Genomic DNA, 16,112 nt, shown 5'->3' with positions numbered 1-16,112 from the left:
GACCATATTTTGGAAAATGTCTTCTGAAACTGTCTTTAACAAACTACCATACCTAAAGTTCTTGTGTAGAGCTCATGAGTTCACGAGTATTTTTAAATTGTAAAGCTTTGAGTCCATTAAGACATCTTCACTATCTTTTTCCTTTTGGTCACAAACTGACAGTTCTACATACTCCTTTGCTACGCTTGGTATGCCACTGATGGTAGTCCCCAAGGATCTTAGTGATTTGAATGGTGTTCCCATAACTCCCGTCCGTAGCTGGGGTCAGGTGTGGACTCATTCAGCTATGTTAATAGGTGTGCAGTGTTGGGATCCATCAGTTTATTGAAGCATAAGCTTTGATACTCATTTCTGGAAGCTTAAATTGTTCGGCTGCAAAGAACCCATCTGGATTTGGTAGTGTCCCTCACCCCGTGTCCTGACCACAGCCCCCCCCTTTTTTGTTTTTCTTTCCTCCTCATCTTTGTTTTCCTTCCAGTGCCAGCTCCTGGCATCTTGAAACCTTGTCGATGGCGTGTTGAAGCCCCCCTGTTTGACTGTTTACTGTTCTACCGCAGCAATTGCATCTTGGTCGTATGACATTGACTTACATTCTGTATTTACTGACTTGCCTGCCTATGAGGTATCAATGAAGTTAACTTAAAAACTGAATCCAGTATGGGTTATCCTATTCTAGTAATACCTACTTAAAAAACTGAGAAAATGGAATTTTCTATTTTCCAGTGTGAGCCAAATGTGAGATAACCTTTTCTGAATTGAATATGTACTGTACAGAAATGCATTTGTAATTGGTAAAAGCATTGCAGCCACTGTGTAGAATTGCACATGGTAGAACTGCAGTCTTATTTTATGCTTATGTCCTTTGTATTTTAATTTAGAAATAAGAAGTGCTTAGCTAGAGATTGTATGAGAAGTTGTTTGCTTTTCCCCCCTGTTTTGATTAAGAGGAAAGACAATACTGTATAAATTTTTCCACTAGACGTGAGCAGTCAGTATGGAATCAAATACTTTGAATCCCTTTTGTCCGGTATCTGGTTTCTTCCTTCCAAAGACCAGCAAGTAGAAGCAATTTTGAGATTTGCTACTGAAGTTTATTTAGACTGCTGGTCAAACATTTGGTTGTATAGCTTCACAGCTGCAGGATTTTACTGTTGCTGGGTATTTTTTTGTTGCTGTTTTTTGTTGATTGGTTGGGGGTTTTTTTTGGTGGAGCAACTCTTTGTTAGCCAAATTTTCAAATCTCTCCCTTCTGTTGATGAAATTCTATCTGTTTGGAAAGTATTTTCACTATAAAAAAATGAGGGAGGATGTTGAAACTATGGGGTTTTTTATGAGCTGCATTTCAAAAGAAAATATTTTGGTAACTTTCAGTTTGGAGTCTAAGCAAATTATCTGTAAAGTTGTAAAATACATGTATTTGGGTAGTAGGCTATCCTCTGGGCAGTTTGAGAGAGGACTTGAAGCTCAGCAAACTTGTCATGCATGAACTGTAGCTTGCGGGTGGGTGCTTGAGCTTATCTGGAGTTGTAGCTGAGTGGAAATGTTGAGTAAGCGGAGGGTCTTGGCTAATCCTTCTTGGCCACGATCCAGTTTGGGGAGCAGCAAGAGACTACCTCCAGCTGTCTGCTCAGCATGTCTGTCGGCCAAGGGGAGGAGTAGCAGGCACATGCTTAAACCCTTCTAGCAGGTTAGCCAGATGTGTGAGAATTTAGCGGACAGGTGTTGCAGGGCTGGCAGCCATATGGCAGTTGGTAGGTTTGATATATCAAATTGTGTGCAGTCGTCCTGTGGGTGAACATGGCAGTGGTTTGAGAAGGAGTACTGTACATGAAGTTTTGCAGGACTGGTTTATGTGTACTGCAAATTTCTGTACGTACACTTACACCTGTACGTACAAAGACTGTCTTTTGGCTGGGGTGGTTGCTGTTGTTTTGTTTTTCTTATTAGAGAAATGCCTTGAGTTCTTCCACCCCAGTCCCCTGTGCAGAACTTCTCACCCAGCGTTACTGTCAGCCTTAAAGCCTGCTGTGATTATTACCAGGGACTAGCATCATAGCTGCCATTTTGGAAGGGAAACTTTATGGTTCAGGCGGATGTTTAGTTGCCATCTGCTGGACCCCGAAGTTCGGAAGGGGGAAACTAATAGTATACCCTTGAAAGCTGCTTTTCCTGGCGGCCTCAGCTGTTCGATGTTGCTTGAGCCTGTACCATTCAGTGCACTGTTACGCAGGCAGGCAGCCTTCATGACCTCTGCAAAGAAACTGGCTCAGAAGGAATGAAGGAACTGCATAAAAGTTCATGTCATCCCGTCTTCTGCAGCTCTGGAATCACAAAGCATCCAAAGGCAATGACCCATCCCCCCAAACAAATACAGGAAGCCATTCTGAACTGGGCGAGGAGGGGGATGGGCTTTAGAAAAAGCTTACTTTTTCCCCCCCTTCATACCTGCATTGTCAAGGTGTTCAGGGGTACGGGAGTACACGCTTCAGCTTTTGCAGAGCAGTGGCGTTGGAAAAGTAATACACACTGGTGATCCCGTGCTGGCAACCCAACGAACACTGCCTGGTACCAGCAGGCTGGTCGCGGCCTCTCAGTGCTGCACCAAAAGCTGCCGTGCGTGCGTGGGGCACCGCGAGGTGCAGGCACTGGATGCCTCTCTGGGCAGAGGGCAGCGCGATTTACCCCGAGGTAGCGCTCTGCGTTCCCCATGTCTCGCAGTGCTGAATCTAATAGCAGAGAAGGGATTGGGATTTTACTGAAGTAGAATTCATGGGATCTGTTCTTGAGAAACAGAGCCAATGTCATGTTCGTGGCTCATCTGGGCCAAAGAATTGAAATTTATTGGTGATAAGGATTACTTCTGAGTGGGGTGTAAATCCCTGGGCCCTTTCTTTTTTTCTTTTCAAAAGACATTTGACTCTTAAGTTCTTCCAAGTTCAGAAAACATTTTGGCTCATTTCTTAGCACTCTTGAGGCCACCTGCTCCAGCCCTCTCCCTGTAGCACAGCTGTCTGGCTAAGCTGATCTTTAACCTTTTGTTTTCTCCTGCTGTGTGTATTCCTGTTGTACTTAAGTAGTAATGATTGCTTCTGCTGTTTTGTGGAGGTAGAAACAAAGCATGCACCAGGACTTCAGAGTTCTCTACCTTCTCAGTGCTTTACACACTTCTTGCATTGAATAGTGGAATTCCCGTTCCTTGGCGGTATAGGCTTCATTCTTGCTGCCTTATTAATGTTCTTGCTCACTGAAACTCATTTGGCACTTTGCCTTTCTGCATTTGCCACTTGCGTGGTTGTCTTGTTCCTTAATACTGTTGTGTGCCTTTACTTTCTTCATTGTTGTTGCACCTTTTTCTTGGACCAGTGAGGTTTTTTTGATGCAGCTGGAGTAACCTCTTAAAATTTCCTGTCTGTCTTCCATTGATATTTGCCATTGAGTTTTTTAATATAGTCTGAATTACCTGATGTTTGTCTTGCACTTTTTTCCTTCAGGTTATCTTTTTTTGAAGAAACTCTACCAGTTCCCAGAATTTTTGACTTTTGAGGTGTGTTAGCTTTACCCTGATGCTTTCAGAACTACATCTCTCCAGAAGGAAATGTTACCATTTCATAGTCAGTCATATTCATTACTTTCCACCATTACTTTTTAGATAGATACTCTGGGAAATTCATCCTCAGTTTTCTCATCACATATGATTCCCGTAAGATTCATGAGGTGACTTGTTATTGCTTGTCTCTTCATCCTTGCTTTCTCCCCTTCCTGCATGAGACCAGTTCTCTGCTTCATGATTGGTTGTGGTTCCTGCAAGTCTACTGTTTTATTCTTTTGTGCTAATGTTCATTATTTCAGCTTGCCACTGAGATAACCTGCCATCCCCGGAGTGTTAGTTATACTTAGTCTTTGACTGTTTGGTTCCAACAGGAAACTTGTGATGAAGTTCAGGAAAGATTCTGTGAGTTAAGTCTGACATGGATTTCATCTAATCCGGCCACTAAACTCACATGTCTTCTCTCCAAAACCTTGAGCCTTTTACAGGAGATCTGTGGGCAGTGGAAAGCGCCACAGCTGTATGCTGCTCACTGAAGCCACATCCTTCAGCTCTTTGTTCTTTGTGGGTTGCCATATGGCTGTGCCAAAAGTCTGGGCAGGATCAGCTCGATGACCTCCCAGGGAGATGACTGGATTCATGTCTGTTACCAGTTGTCAGCCCCATCAGCTTGTAGGGACATTGATACTCATGCTGCTGTATTCATTCAGTAACATGCCAGTTTGTGAAACCTGGAAGGGAGCTCTTGGAGCGTCCTGCCAACCTCCAAGTACAGAGTTTGTTCTTAACAGAGTTTAAAAACCTAACAGGAGGAGGCAGTGAGTGGGAAGGAGCGATACAATCTTTATTTGACTAATTATCTGCAACTGGGTTTAACTGTGATGTGCTGTAAAAGAAGGGGAGGTGGGGGCGGGTGGGAATCCGGCTGACATTAATCAGGGCTCTCACAAAGGAAACCAGCAGTGTGAGACCTCCAGCCTGTCAGTGGTACTCACCGGGGTCCTCCTCTTCCACTTGTGCACTTCGTATTTCCACAAGTGAGATTCTAATCTAGCGTCTCACCCTGCAGCCTTGCAGAGAGGACTTTAGGTTTCAGTAGCAGTGATTCCTGGTAATCTTCAATGTTCCTGGCCCACCCACTGTATTTAATAAGACATTAAATCTATACTTTGTGGGAAGAGCTGGGAAAGCTACTATTGAAAATGTGGGTTCGTCTGGGAGCCAAATACTCAGAAATACTGTTTTCTTCATATGAATGAAAATCAAATTACATGATGTTTGATTTGTGGGGCAGCTGGGCATTGCATGTCCAGTCAGTGCGGATCTGAGACAAGTCTAACTCATCCTTGGGGAGCTACAGTCGTGCTTCCTCTTCCTTCTCAGCCTTGTCCTGGTGCTGCCGTGAACAGGGGACGTCTTCCTGCCTCAAGGTAGGCAGCTGCTTTAGGAACAGCTGTAATATTTTAAGATACTATTACTCCACTGCATGGAGCTATTACTACAACAGCGCCACGGTAACCCCTCGCTGGCATCTGTGCAAGGTAAGATGTGGCTGCAGTTGCTGCTGGAGCTGATCAGAGGTGGGCTGGCTGGCCCTGCACGGAAGCAGGCTGCCAGCACCTCCAGTACTCTGTACTGCATCTCACTGTGGGGTGGAGGCACTTTGACACCTGAAAGACCACTACAAACTGCTGAAGCCGGTAGCACCTCTAACTCTTGTAGCTTGAAAAGGTATCATCTGCCTGTGCTGTAGGTGAGCAGTGCTGAAGCACCAGTTGTACAGCAGCAATATTGTCAGCAGCCTGCGCGTGCTACCAAGGCGCTGGATAGGAGCCAGTCACTGTTTTTCTGTTGGTGTATAAAATACAAATGTATTTTTTTCTTCATACATGATTTTAAAACATTTCAGTCAGTGGCGGATTTTGTAAATTAAGTTATCTTTCGAGTACAGTGGGTGACAAGTGGCAAATGGTGAGCAGTGGAACCTGGTGTTTGCAGTGCCCTGGGTCGGTGTCAGCCTGGTTTCTGCTGATACAGGGTTTTAAAGCAACCTTTTGTCATATGTAAAAAGAGTTTGAAGTCTACAAGGAAATGTCGTATACTACCTGCTCATGCTGTGGTATAACTTTATATATAAAAATGCTTTAAAGTTTGCATTTTGCTAAGGACCATGTCTGTGCTTCGCTCTACCAGTGCCTCTCCGTACAGTAATAGCTCTGTGCTGCTAGCTCTGCTTACTGTCAGGGCAGGATGCATTGCATTAAACTCATTAACTATAGCAAATTATAAACCCGGGGGAAAAAATAGGTAAAAACCTGTTAATATCCCATTGGAAGCAGCAGGGAAGACCACGGTTAGCACCTCTATTATCAGGAAGAGGTGGAATCTCATGCATTTTTATGAAAGTCTCTATCTTACACTTTAAAGTGTGTTTTGTCATGAAACTATTTTTTTAGCTGCCGTTTAGTATGTTTTATAGTTATGGTAAGTTGGATAGTTTACATGGTTTAAGCCCAAGAAACTACTTAGAGGTTACCTTAAAAATACATACATTTTCATAAAATACGAAATTTAAGATTCCAGCTGGCAGAAGGAATTGACAGTGCAGGCAGCGCTGTGTTAGCAAGACCAGGAGTGCCAAAATAAGCATTCCAGCTTCTTGCCGCTCCTGTGTGGCTGCTGTTGCCCTTGGTAGGCTGCTTCAGCTCACTCATCGAGCAGAAAACTGTTCACTTTTTTTGGTTGGGTTAATTTTCTAATCCCTTAGCTGGGAAGGGGAGAAGAAATGAGAGAGTACTTAGAAGAGGATGGGTTTGGTCCCCGGTGTCAGTGGGGTGTTGGGTGAATTCAGCCTTCTTTTTCTGTTTTGTTTGGGAGGGAATTGGCGTATTTCAGTGTAAATAGCTTGCCCTCAATGAGGAGCAAAAAGGACAAAGGCCGCATGAGCAGCAGATTGGCTTTGCATTGGACAACCCTGAGAATTACATGATAAAGGCGTTTTACTGCCTCTGTCTCTGCAGGTCGCCAGAGCACGAAAAGAGCTTGTCTTGCTTCCTCTGTCACCAGGTGCAGGGGATAAAGGAGGGGAGACGGTCTTTCAGCCCGCATAGATAGCAAAGAACTGTCTGTAATGTGACTTCAAGGAATGATATATCCAAATGGTTCAGCTTTCTAGGCTGGTGGCATCAGGCTGGGGGAGGCAGGAAGGGGGAGGGGCGGCTACAGGAACAGGATCTGTTAAGCAGAGGTAAATGGCACCTGGGCAGGCTGGAGGCATAGAGCACAGGGAAGCTCCATAAACACTGAAAATACAAAGTGAATTAATTTCAGGATGTTTCAGTCTTCATTTGTATTTGTCATTTTCAAATGAAAGTAAGGCAATGAAGATTGCAGCTGCTGATACATTTGTGATGTTCATCAACTTTCACATAGGAATATTGTGGGAATAATGCTGTAGCTCTAGTGGCCCAAGAGAGCTAAGGTTTGCAGGAGGGTATATTATTTTGTTACACAAGCAAATATGGCTGCAAAAATACAGACAAACTTTCAGGTGCATAAGCCTTACTTCTTCCTTAACCATGGCCTAGGAAGGCTGTGAAATTCTACTGAAAATCTTGTGAAGGAATGTATGTGCAGAACACAGGTGCAAGAAGGACAAAAGTGGGTTTTTTTTGTAGGCGGGTTTGTTTGTGTGTTTGTTTTAAAACCTAGAGGTCATCAAGAAAATCTGCCTTTTGATGAAGTATTTGGAAATCAGTGGAAATTATCCCATTCAAGATGGAATCTACTGAAGAGTGTTGTAATTTTGCAGTACTTTGAATCAGTAGTAATTTCTACGAGCTGAGACCCAAGACAAAAATTAGTATGAAATTCAACCAGAGTCAAATGAAAGTAAAGTGGGGAACGCTCTGCAGTGTGATGTGTTAGCACAAACCAAGACATCCTTAGCAGATGAAAATATGTAAAATCATACCGTTAAGTATGGTGGTGCACACCACCACAGCACCTATCTGTGATCTTTTGAAAAAGCTCAGTGGGTACTGGATAACTCCTAATGTTTGGTTATATACTGGTGCACAAGTTAACGTGTTGTTGGAAGTAGTTATGCTGGTGCTTGAACTCTTCAGGAGGTTTGGAAGTAAGAGCATGTGAAATTAGAACACAAAGAATTTGTGAGTTGCAAGTGTACAGATAAACTGAAAAAAAAGCCCTGCCATAATTTCTAAAAGAGGCAAAGGGCACTTAACTAGGTTACCACTGTTTTTAACACTTGAAGCAGTATATATAATCAAGAGGATGGTGACCAGACTTAACAAGGCATACTTGCAGCCAGGCAATCAAGTGGAAGAGAGACCAGAGGTGGGTCTACCTGCCCAGAATCACGGTAGGAGAAGGCTTCTGCTATCTGTAAAACTGGAATAAACAAGGGGAAGGATCGGTGTATTCAGAAAGTACCATTAGCCTAAAAGAAGGCACTGAGGCCACTGTTCATTATAGCACCATGTATAAGGTGCAGATATTTAGGTGCATACAAGAAGAATGTTTTCTGCTGTCTACAGCGAGAGGAAGAAATAAATGGACATGAATCATATTGAATACATACCCTTTATGTTGCCTGTGTTTGCAGGGCTGTGATGGGAGCTCTCAGAAAAGGCAGTGCACATAGCTGAACAAACATAGAGTTATCTCCTTTGGGACATACAGTTTCCGCAGACCATGTTTGGGTTTCATTTAATACCCAGGTATTTCTAAGAAAACTGATCACATTGTTGATAGAATACAGAGCACAAACATTAACAAAGATTATGTTTTGAGCTGGAAAAAACCCAGTAGGCTGGCATAAAAAGAGCAGTCTGCTGGCCTCAAGCTAAACAAACCAACATGTAAATTATATGTAGGTGAAGCAGCATGCTCGGGAGAGCTGATGTGCTGTGGGTGTATATGCAGATAAATGTAATGTCGAGGCCCTTGTTAAATGTACCTGCCTAAGCAGATGGAAAAAGCATAGCTAAATTCTTGAGTATAGCTCAGGTTTGATGCTGCAGCCGGATTGATCTTCCCAGCATTCCGGGAAGCTGGGCGGAGGTACGCACCAGTTGACTCGGCCGAGTTTGGCTTTGCGCACCAAAGCACTTCTGCACCTAGCATGGCCCCTGTGGTCTCTTGTCCCAGTCCTCTCTTACCATGAATAACTGACGGCAGATGGAATTACCTAAATCTCAGATGAGATGTATAGGAAACGATTATATGTATGTACATATGTATATATGAAAAAATGTATTAAAATTTACAGGGGAAAATTATATTAGCATATAAACATATAAGGGAGGGAGAGAGGGACGGAGGGAGGAACATGACTGTCAGTATGATCAGATAGCACTCAAAGGGTAGTTGGGCATACATGTCTTTTAAAAATATGAAACTTTCTAAAAAAATAGTTAGCTGTCCTTAGTTGAAACTTAGAAAAACTAGCTCGCCATCAAGAGATACAGAGCAGTTTTTAAAATACTGATTTGATCGATGGATTCAAGAAAATTTGTTCAAGAAACATCAAATTTGAGACGCTTTTAGCTGTTGTATTATATTTAAAATATGGATCCAGCACTACTTTCTCCTGTTCCAGAGAATGAGGTTTATATTTTGGATATTAAATTTGTGAGAGTCCTAGGAGTCTCTGGATTTGAAGTGAAGTCTATATACCTTTTCGAAACAAACAAAAAACCCGCCGCTTCTCTGTATAGGTCTAGGAAGTGATTCTAGAATACTACAAGTCTCCTGAAACAGAGGAACATTTAGGATCTTTTCTATGGAGCTACTTTTACGTGTTGCTCAGCTGTTTTGCTCTTTTTCGCACAAAGTAAAAATTATGTATGGATATTGATTTACTGGGTTTCATTGTGTTTTTTAGTTATTATTTAAAAAAACAAAAGTTAACTGGATGGTGTGTCATATGCAGAATTTTCCATACATTAATAGTTTTAAAAAATTGAGTCTTAACAATCCAAAAATGCTAGATCTATATTGGTGATGCTTAGGTCTGGAACATTCCTGTTATAGGTAATTATTTAAATTTTTTTTATAGCATCTAGCATCAGATGTTAACAGCATAATATCTGTTGCAGGCAGAGGAGGTGGTAGCATCTAGGGGCATTTCTGTGATGTGCAGTCGTTCACCATTGTAGATTTTGTGGCGATGAGGCAGCAATTGCTTATCATAGCGGCAGGCTGACTGTCAGTGCTGCAGAAGGCAGGTACGGCACCCAGACTGTGCCTTGACACGCTGCCAGAGCTGGGGAGCTGCAGGCTCTTGCTCCATCACATTGATTTTACAGCTTTCTGGATAATGGTTATACGCCACTGTACCCACAGTGAAATTACATACATTTTTAGTTATGACATGTGGCTAACAAAACAATGAGAGCAACTGCCCGTCTTCTCAACTGCATGAAGCTGTGTGCAATCCTTGCCTGCTTCTGGCAGGTTTACTGGGCAGCTTTCAAGAGAAAGCAGAAGCTAATTTATTGCAATTCCATACTGTTCTAAGACCAGCTTTTGAAGTTCATGGAAAAATGTAACCATTCTCCTTTTGCTCTTTGTCTCCTTAGAAATAACAATAAACCAAACTTGGTACTTGAAGTTCAGACTTAGATGAAGAGACAGAAACTTTCTCAGTACATGTTGTCTTATGTAATGGAACAAAGATACTCCTCTTTTACCCTGTATAGACAAGTTGTCTTCTGAAAGACTTTTTGATAATAACTTACCTTTAGAAATATCTGTATAAATAAATATCTGTATAAATACAGGCCTATGTTCATCTGAGCAGAGACTGAGTACCCTGCATAGAGTCAGTGAAGCTTGCTGGGGTTCAGCAGGGAGCATGACTCAGTACCCAAGCTGCTGTGCACATGGTGCTCTCGCATTTTCACTGCCTTGAATGGGAAGTTGGGTTAAGATTAATCTTTTGACTTGGAACTGGGGAAGTTTACCACCTCGTTTTCATCAGTGGACATACTGCTGCAAAGCTTTGGTTGCAATTTCTGATTAAGCTAATTGCGTCTTCCCACCTTAACCTGTAAGTAGTTTGTTTCTACAGCACAGTTAGAGTGATTACTGTTTATTACCTGTTAATATTCTGATAACTGGTTGACTAGAACCACTTAAATGGTTCTTCCTTTGGAGTTCAGTAGATACTTGCAGGATATATGAATGCATTGTCCAATTACAGCAGAAACTTCTGGCAAAATGCACCAGGTTGGCAAAATGAGCACTGTAGCAGTAAGAGCTAGACAGTAACTTTTTTTTTTTTTTTTTCCCCAGATAGAGTTAATATATCACGAGGCCATAGGTGAATGTGTGTTGTAATCATCTTGGTGGGGAGGGGGGAACTCCGGCCTGTGGCACATCTTAACAAAAATCACTTCAGCGCTGTCACAAATTGATTTGAAATATTTCTTCCTCACATTACTGATGGGATGTCAACAAGTATGCAAATGTGAAAATTTGACATATGTCTCCTTGCTGCTTTTACATGGTTTCTCACACCAGTTTAATGAGTAAAAACTGTTGCTTAAAATGCCACTTCAGATCCAAGTCCTTTGGTGTTGAAGACCATCTCAGTATTATCTGCTTAATCTTCCGCTGAGATGTTACATAGTTTATTAATTTGTTGATTTTACGTACTTGTACTGTAGCCTAATTTTTATCTTATTCTAGTCCTAGGCTGTAGTTAAAGTTTGTGTTATCTATTAATACTCCTTGTTATACAGTGTCGCTTCTTTTTTGGGTTTCTTTGCTGTCTTTCCTCAGAGCATCAGTTTCCACTTTTGCTGCAATTAACACAGTAAAACATTAGTATCTTCCTTTTGATCTCTGTGGTAAACGCATTTATTTCTGAATGAAGCTATAATGTTGTTAACTTCTGTGAAGACTTCTTGACAGTGTAATAACTAGGGATGGACTAGTGATTTAGATCTAATAAGACCCAATCAGGTTATTTTGTGTTGTGCCTTCTGTTTCACATGTGTTTGTGGAAGGTGGTCCCAGCTTTCCTGTCACAGAAGCCAGGCAGTCCCCCTGCCAGCATGGTCCCGCTCTTCATTTATCACAGCTGGATCAACTTGGAATCCTAAACCAGGGATTTTTAAATTCTTTTTCTGAAATCTGCCATGTTTACCTCCTCCACTTAATAAACACAGTTGTTGCACCATTTCTTTTCACTGCTAGTATGTTTAGACCAAGATGTAATAACGCATGTCAAAGATTTGGAGATCTTGTTACAGTTTTAATTACACTCGATTAACACATCCCGTGCATTTAAGTCAAAATCTGAGGGTTATCTTTTTCACAGCGTTGAAATATCTTTGTTTTCTGGGACCAGCAAAGACAGGCACAGGGTAGCAATGGTGACTTGTGCTGGAGCATGGCTGTGTGTGCCGTGTTTTGCAGGTAGACTCCACGAGTCCTGGGAAGAGACTTACAAATCTGTCTCAATATTAAAGTATTGCGCTGTCAGTTTGAGTATCATGGTACAGTATTTGCTAAAGCTTTCAACAGATGGCAGACCTATGGAGGTTGTGAGCCTGCAGTAAAATCCTGGGTTTTGTGCTGTTTCACTTTCCTTTGTGGGGCGGAAAGGATATGATCACACAAATCCCTTTATCTGGACGGCAGGCTTCATGTTTTGATAAGAACAAAAATGGGAATCTTGGAAGACAGATGAGATACTTCAGAGTGTTACTGGGTATTCGAGTCATCTAGGCTGCTGTAAAAAAGTCCTTCCTCTCCGTCTTCTGTGTCTTAGATTTTGTCTAAAACCATTTATTGCTTAAAAATCAATGATAGTTGAACTGGGAAGAATTAAGTCAACAAGATGTGACTTTTTTTTTTTTTTACGTGTGCAATTGTGCAAAAGCACAACTGATGAGATGATGAGAGGCTAGAGAGTATGTGGTCCTCTCTTTCTCCACAGTACTTAGAAAGGCACATATCCCTGTGTCCTCTCTGAGCTGCTTTCTATTACGCGCTGGATCATACTATGCTCCATTAGAAGAAACAAGTGCTTTCTGCTTAGCACACTGAGCTCTTCGTTTGTTGATATGGCACATTACAAACTAGTAACTAACTTTTGGAAAATACTGGAATTAAAAAGTGCATACAGCCCTTCTCAAGTTTCAAACTAAAACTAGTCACTTGAATGATGCTTGAATATAAATATATTTTTTTTAATTTAAGGAAAAAAAGTACATTTTTGCTTTTGAAGTTGGAGAGACAGTCAAGTAGTGTGTATTGCATCTACAAACATCTGGTGCAAACAATTTTTATGGAATGCCAGTCCTAGATTTTAAAATCTCACACTTAATAGGTTATTGTAATAATTACTACTCTGTCAGTGCCATGATGACAGTTATCATGTCTAATATCACATAACATTTTGAACAGTAACAGGAAAATAGATATTCTTTGCTTCTACATTTTTTTGAATATGAATAGTAAAATGTTTCAGGTAAAAATAGTGGTGTATTGCTAAATGCATGCAAATACATTTTACTTCTTAAAAACAGTTCAGCTAGCAAATTTAAAAGAGGCACAGCCTGACTTTCTTTTCTCTTCTTGAACTGAAATGTTTTATAGACAATTTCCAGGCATTATTATTAAATCGTCCTTTTAAATGAGCTTTCATTTTGAAAGACTTGAAACACGCAGACAGGCGGGAGCCTCTCTGGAGAGTCAGCTGAGCAATAGGAAGTGTTCCTTCTTTGTTTTTCTAATTCACATCTCGCCTAGGTAGCCTGTATCAATAGGAATTGGTTGTTGTTGCTGCTCCCCTGTTTTGGGAGGTGGAACAGGCCTTCCTAGCCCAAGTTGTGGTGGGTAGTCATTTGGGGAATGAGTCCTCTTTCTGCAGTGAGATCCTTATTCCAGCTCTTTGGACTTGGTTGGAGATGTGCCTGGGTGCTGAAGATCGGGTTTTGGGAAGCTCCTTCGGGAGCTGTGACAGTTGTTTGTAGCTCTGTTGTCATCGGAGCTCCTAGATGCGCAAGTCTGAATGAATCTGAAAATCTGTTTGCACTCTGCTTGAGAGATGCGGTTGGACTGCATGCCATGGATGGATGCTGGGATTTTCCAGATGCAGCCCAGAGTCTGCATGTTCTTTGAATAAACACAGGCTATTGTTCAAGTGTGCTAACAGCTTGACACATTCCACGTGTAAAAAATACCATCTGGAAAAATAATCAGTGTTGCTTTACAAATATGTTGTATGTACAGTAAGCACAGTATAGAGTGGGCAAATACAGAGCAGCAGTAGGTCGGTTGTTACCTCACTGGGCACTTGTCCAGATATTTAAAATATTGACATTAAGTAATTTTGGGCTTTAATAATACTCAGTTAATTACTATTTAAACACATCTGCTCAGATTGACCTACATGTCTAGTTTAAAAATTCTGGTATAGGTAATAGATTTGACATGTTCAGTGTATAGTGGTTTGTGAAGGGCGATAGAGTGCACCTCAAATTTCTGATAATCCTTTGTTTCTGAAGAAGAGGACCAAACAAATGCACAATACTAAATATTGTCATTTCTGTTTATTTTTCAGATTAGCACTGTACGTATATGAATATCTGCTCCATGTAGGAGCACAGAAATCAGCCCAGACATTTTTATCAGAGGTATGTTTCCCCATCCTTTTTTTCCTTACACAACTCTCCAGTGTGTGCAAGTGAAATAAATATACATTGGTCTAGAGTAAACAGCAGTGACAACTGTGACGATCTGTTGATCAGCATATATTTCTGATTCTGCGGAAGCCAGTTTGCCATGTTATTTAACATGCCTTTGCGTAACTATTTTTGCTGTGGTTTGTTATTCCTCTGCTGTGATTTACTGCCACACCGGGGAAAGATTAATCTGTTTTCTGTAATAAATGTGCATGTTAGAGAATGCATCAACGGTACTCTTTTTTGATGACCGTCTAACTTATTGTTGATAACTCCAATTGTGAATTATATACTTTTCCAAAATACACAGTGATCATGTATTTTACATCCTACTGTCATATGCTTGCAGTTCTTGTTTTCTTAAGTACTGCTGATCTCCCTTTGTATTCTCATTATGCTTCTAACCACTTCTTTTCATCTGGCTAATCCATTATGACTACAACCATTTAGGTCCTGTTTCTTAAATGCTTTCAACTGCTAGTGGAATTCTTCCCTATACAAAATAGTTACTGTTTTTCATAGTCTTTGAAAGACTTTGTATACCTCTTTTGCAGATTGAGGTAAATTATGTCTCCTCCACCATTTTACATTACTCTGGGATACAAAAATACCTGCATGCCAAACATATTGAAGTCTTCTGGATTTATTATTGTCTTTAGTCTTTCTTTGATGAGAACATTTAAGATAATAATAACAGTTGAATAGTGAGCAAAAGTGAGGAAAAAAATAGGCAAGATTTGTACTAGGTAAATTTACTGCTTCAGTTGATACTCCCTCCAAAACCTAATAATGTTACTATGCTGGTGATGACATTTTGGAGGTGAGAGAGCAGGGTATGGGAACCCGGAGCATTGTTTGTGGTGCTTTAGAAAATTCACATAGCGGAGATACAGAAAAGGGGTAGAATTGCCATGGTATCAGTTTATGTTTATACTAAAGTATGTTTTTGACAATTGTTTTTTCTCTTTGGTAAAGCAATGGAAAAATAAGAGAAAATAATGGAGAGTATCATTTCGGCTTTCCCAAAACAGCTGTCATTTTAAGTAATACACTGCACAAGATTCATTTTGCTTATTTTGTTTTTATGATAAATTTGTAAAATGAGGAGTTGGCAGCAGTATAACTAGTATGACATTTGGGTTTCTAGAAAACATTCGATATAGGGTCTTGAAGCTTAGCTTTTAAAACTAATTCAGTCTTGGGTTACAGAGAAACTCTCCGGTCTGAATGAATGTAATATGAGAATACATAAAATCTTTCAAATTGAGACTCATACTAGCCAAAAGTTGGTAAACTCAGACCAAGGACAAAATAATGATTGTTACAAAGTGTCTGTTACATTTCACACAAAGCTGTGAATTTATTTACCTCATTCATTAGCAGTGCAGAAGGGTAAATACTGTGCTGACAGTACTTGTGAATGGTTCTATCTGACACCAGAGGCGTTATCACTGATATGGAGAACCCTGAAAAAAATTGTATGTGGGCAGACAGGTTCAGCTTGAGAAAATGGTACAATAATATGGCTTGGAGGAAATAAACTAAGATACACAAGTTAAATGGCAAGGATAAAAGCACAAACAGCTCTTTACAATGGTAAACCCCAAACAGCTGTACCCTGACTCTGTACCCAACGTGAATCAGCTGCTTTTGTTAGAGACTGCGAATTGGGTTGTGGGATGAAAACAAGAGAACAGCAGTTGAGAGAAGTGCTAAAAATGTCTTCTGGCAAATTTCTGATCTAATGAAAGTTACAACAGCCTCTGTTAAGAAACAACTGCCCTGTCACAGTGAGCTTGTTGTGAGAGTACTTAAGGTGGAGGAAACACCCAGGTTACACAGGA

The 16,112-nt window shown here is 40.9% G+C and overlaps 1 protein-coding gene across 4 annotated transcripts in view; it reads left to right on the top strand.

Annotated features, from left to right (window-relative positions):
* SSBP2 (single stranded DNA binding protein 2) overlaps positions 1-16,112 on the top strand; it is a 191,853-nt gene that overhangs the window by 29,833 nt on the left and 145,908 nt on the right. For all 4 annotated transcript variants that reach the window (XM_040580648.1, XM_040580645.1, XM_040580649.1 and 1 more), the window contains exon 2: positions 14,148-14,220. In XM_040580648.1, the coding sequence (XP_040436582.1) occupies positions 14,148-14,220 (73 nt within the window). The remainder of the gene's footprint in view (positions 1-14,147; positions 14,221-16,112) is intronic.

The sequence above is a fragment of the Falco naumanni genome, chromosome Z (genome assembly GCF_017639655.2).
Source record: "Falco naumanni isolate bFalNau1 chromosome Z, bFalNau1.pat, whole genome shotgun sequence".
Lineage (NCBI taxonomy): Eukaryota > Metazoa > Chordata > Aves > Falconiformes > Falconidae > Falco > Falco naumanni.
This window is presented reverse-complemented; position numbering and strand designations above follow the sequence as displayed.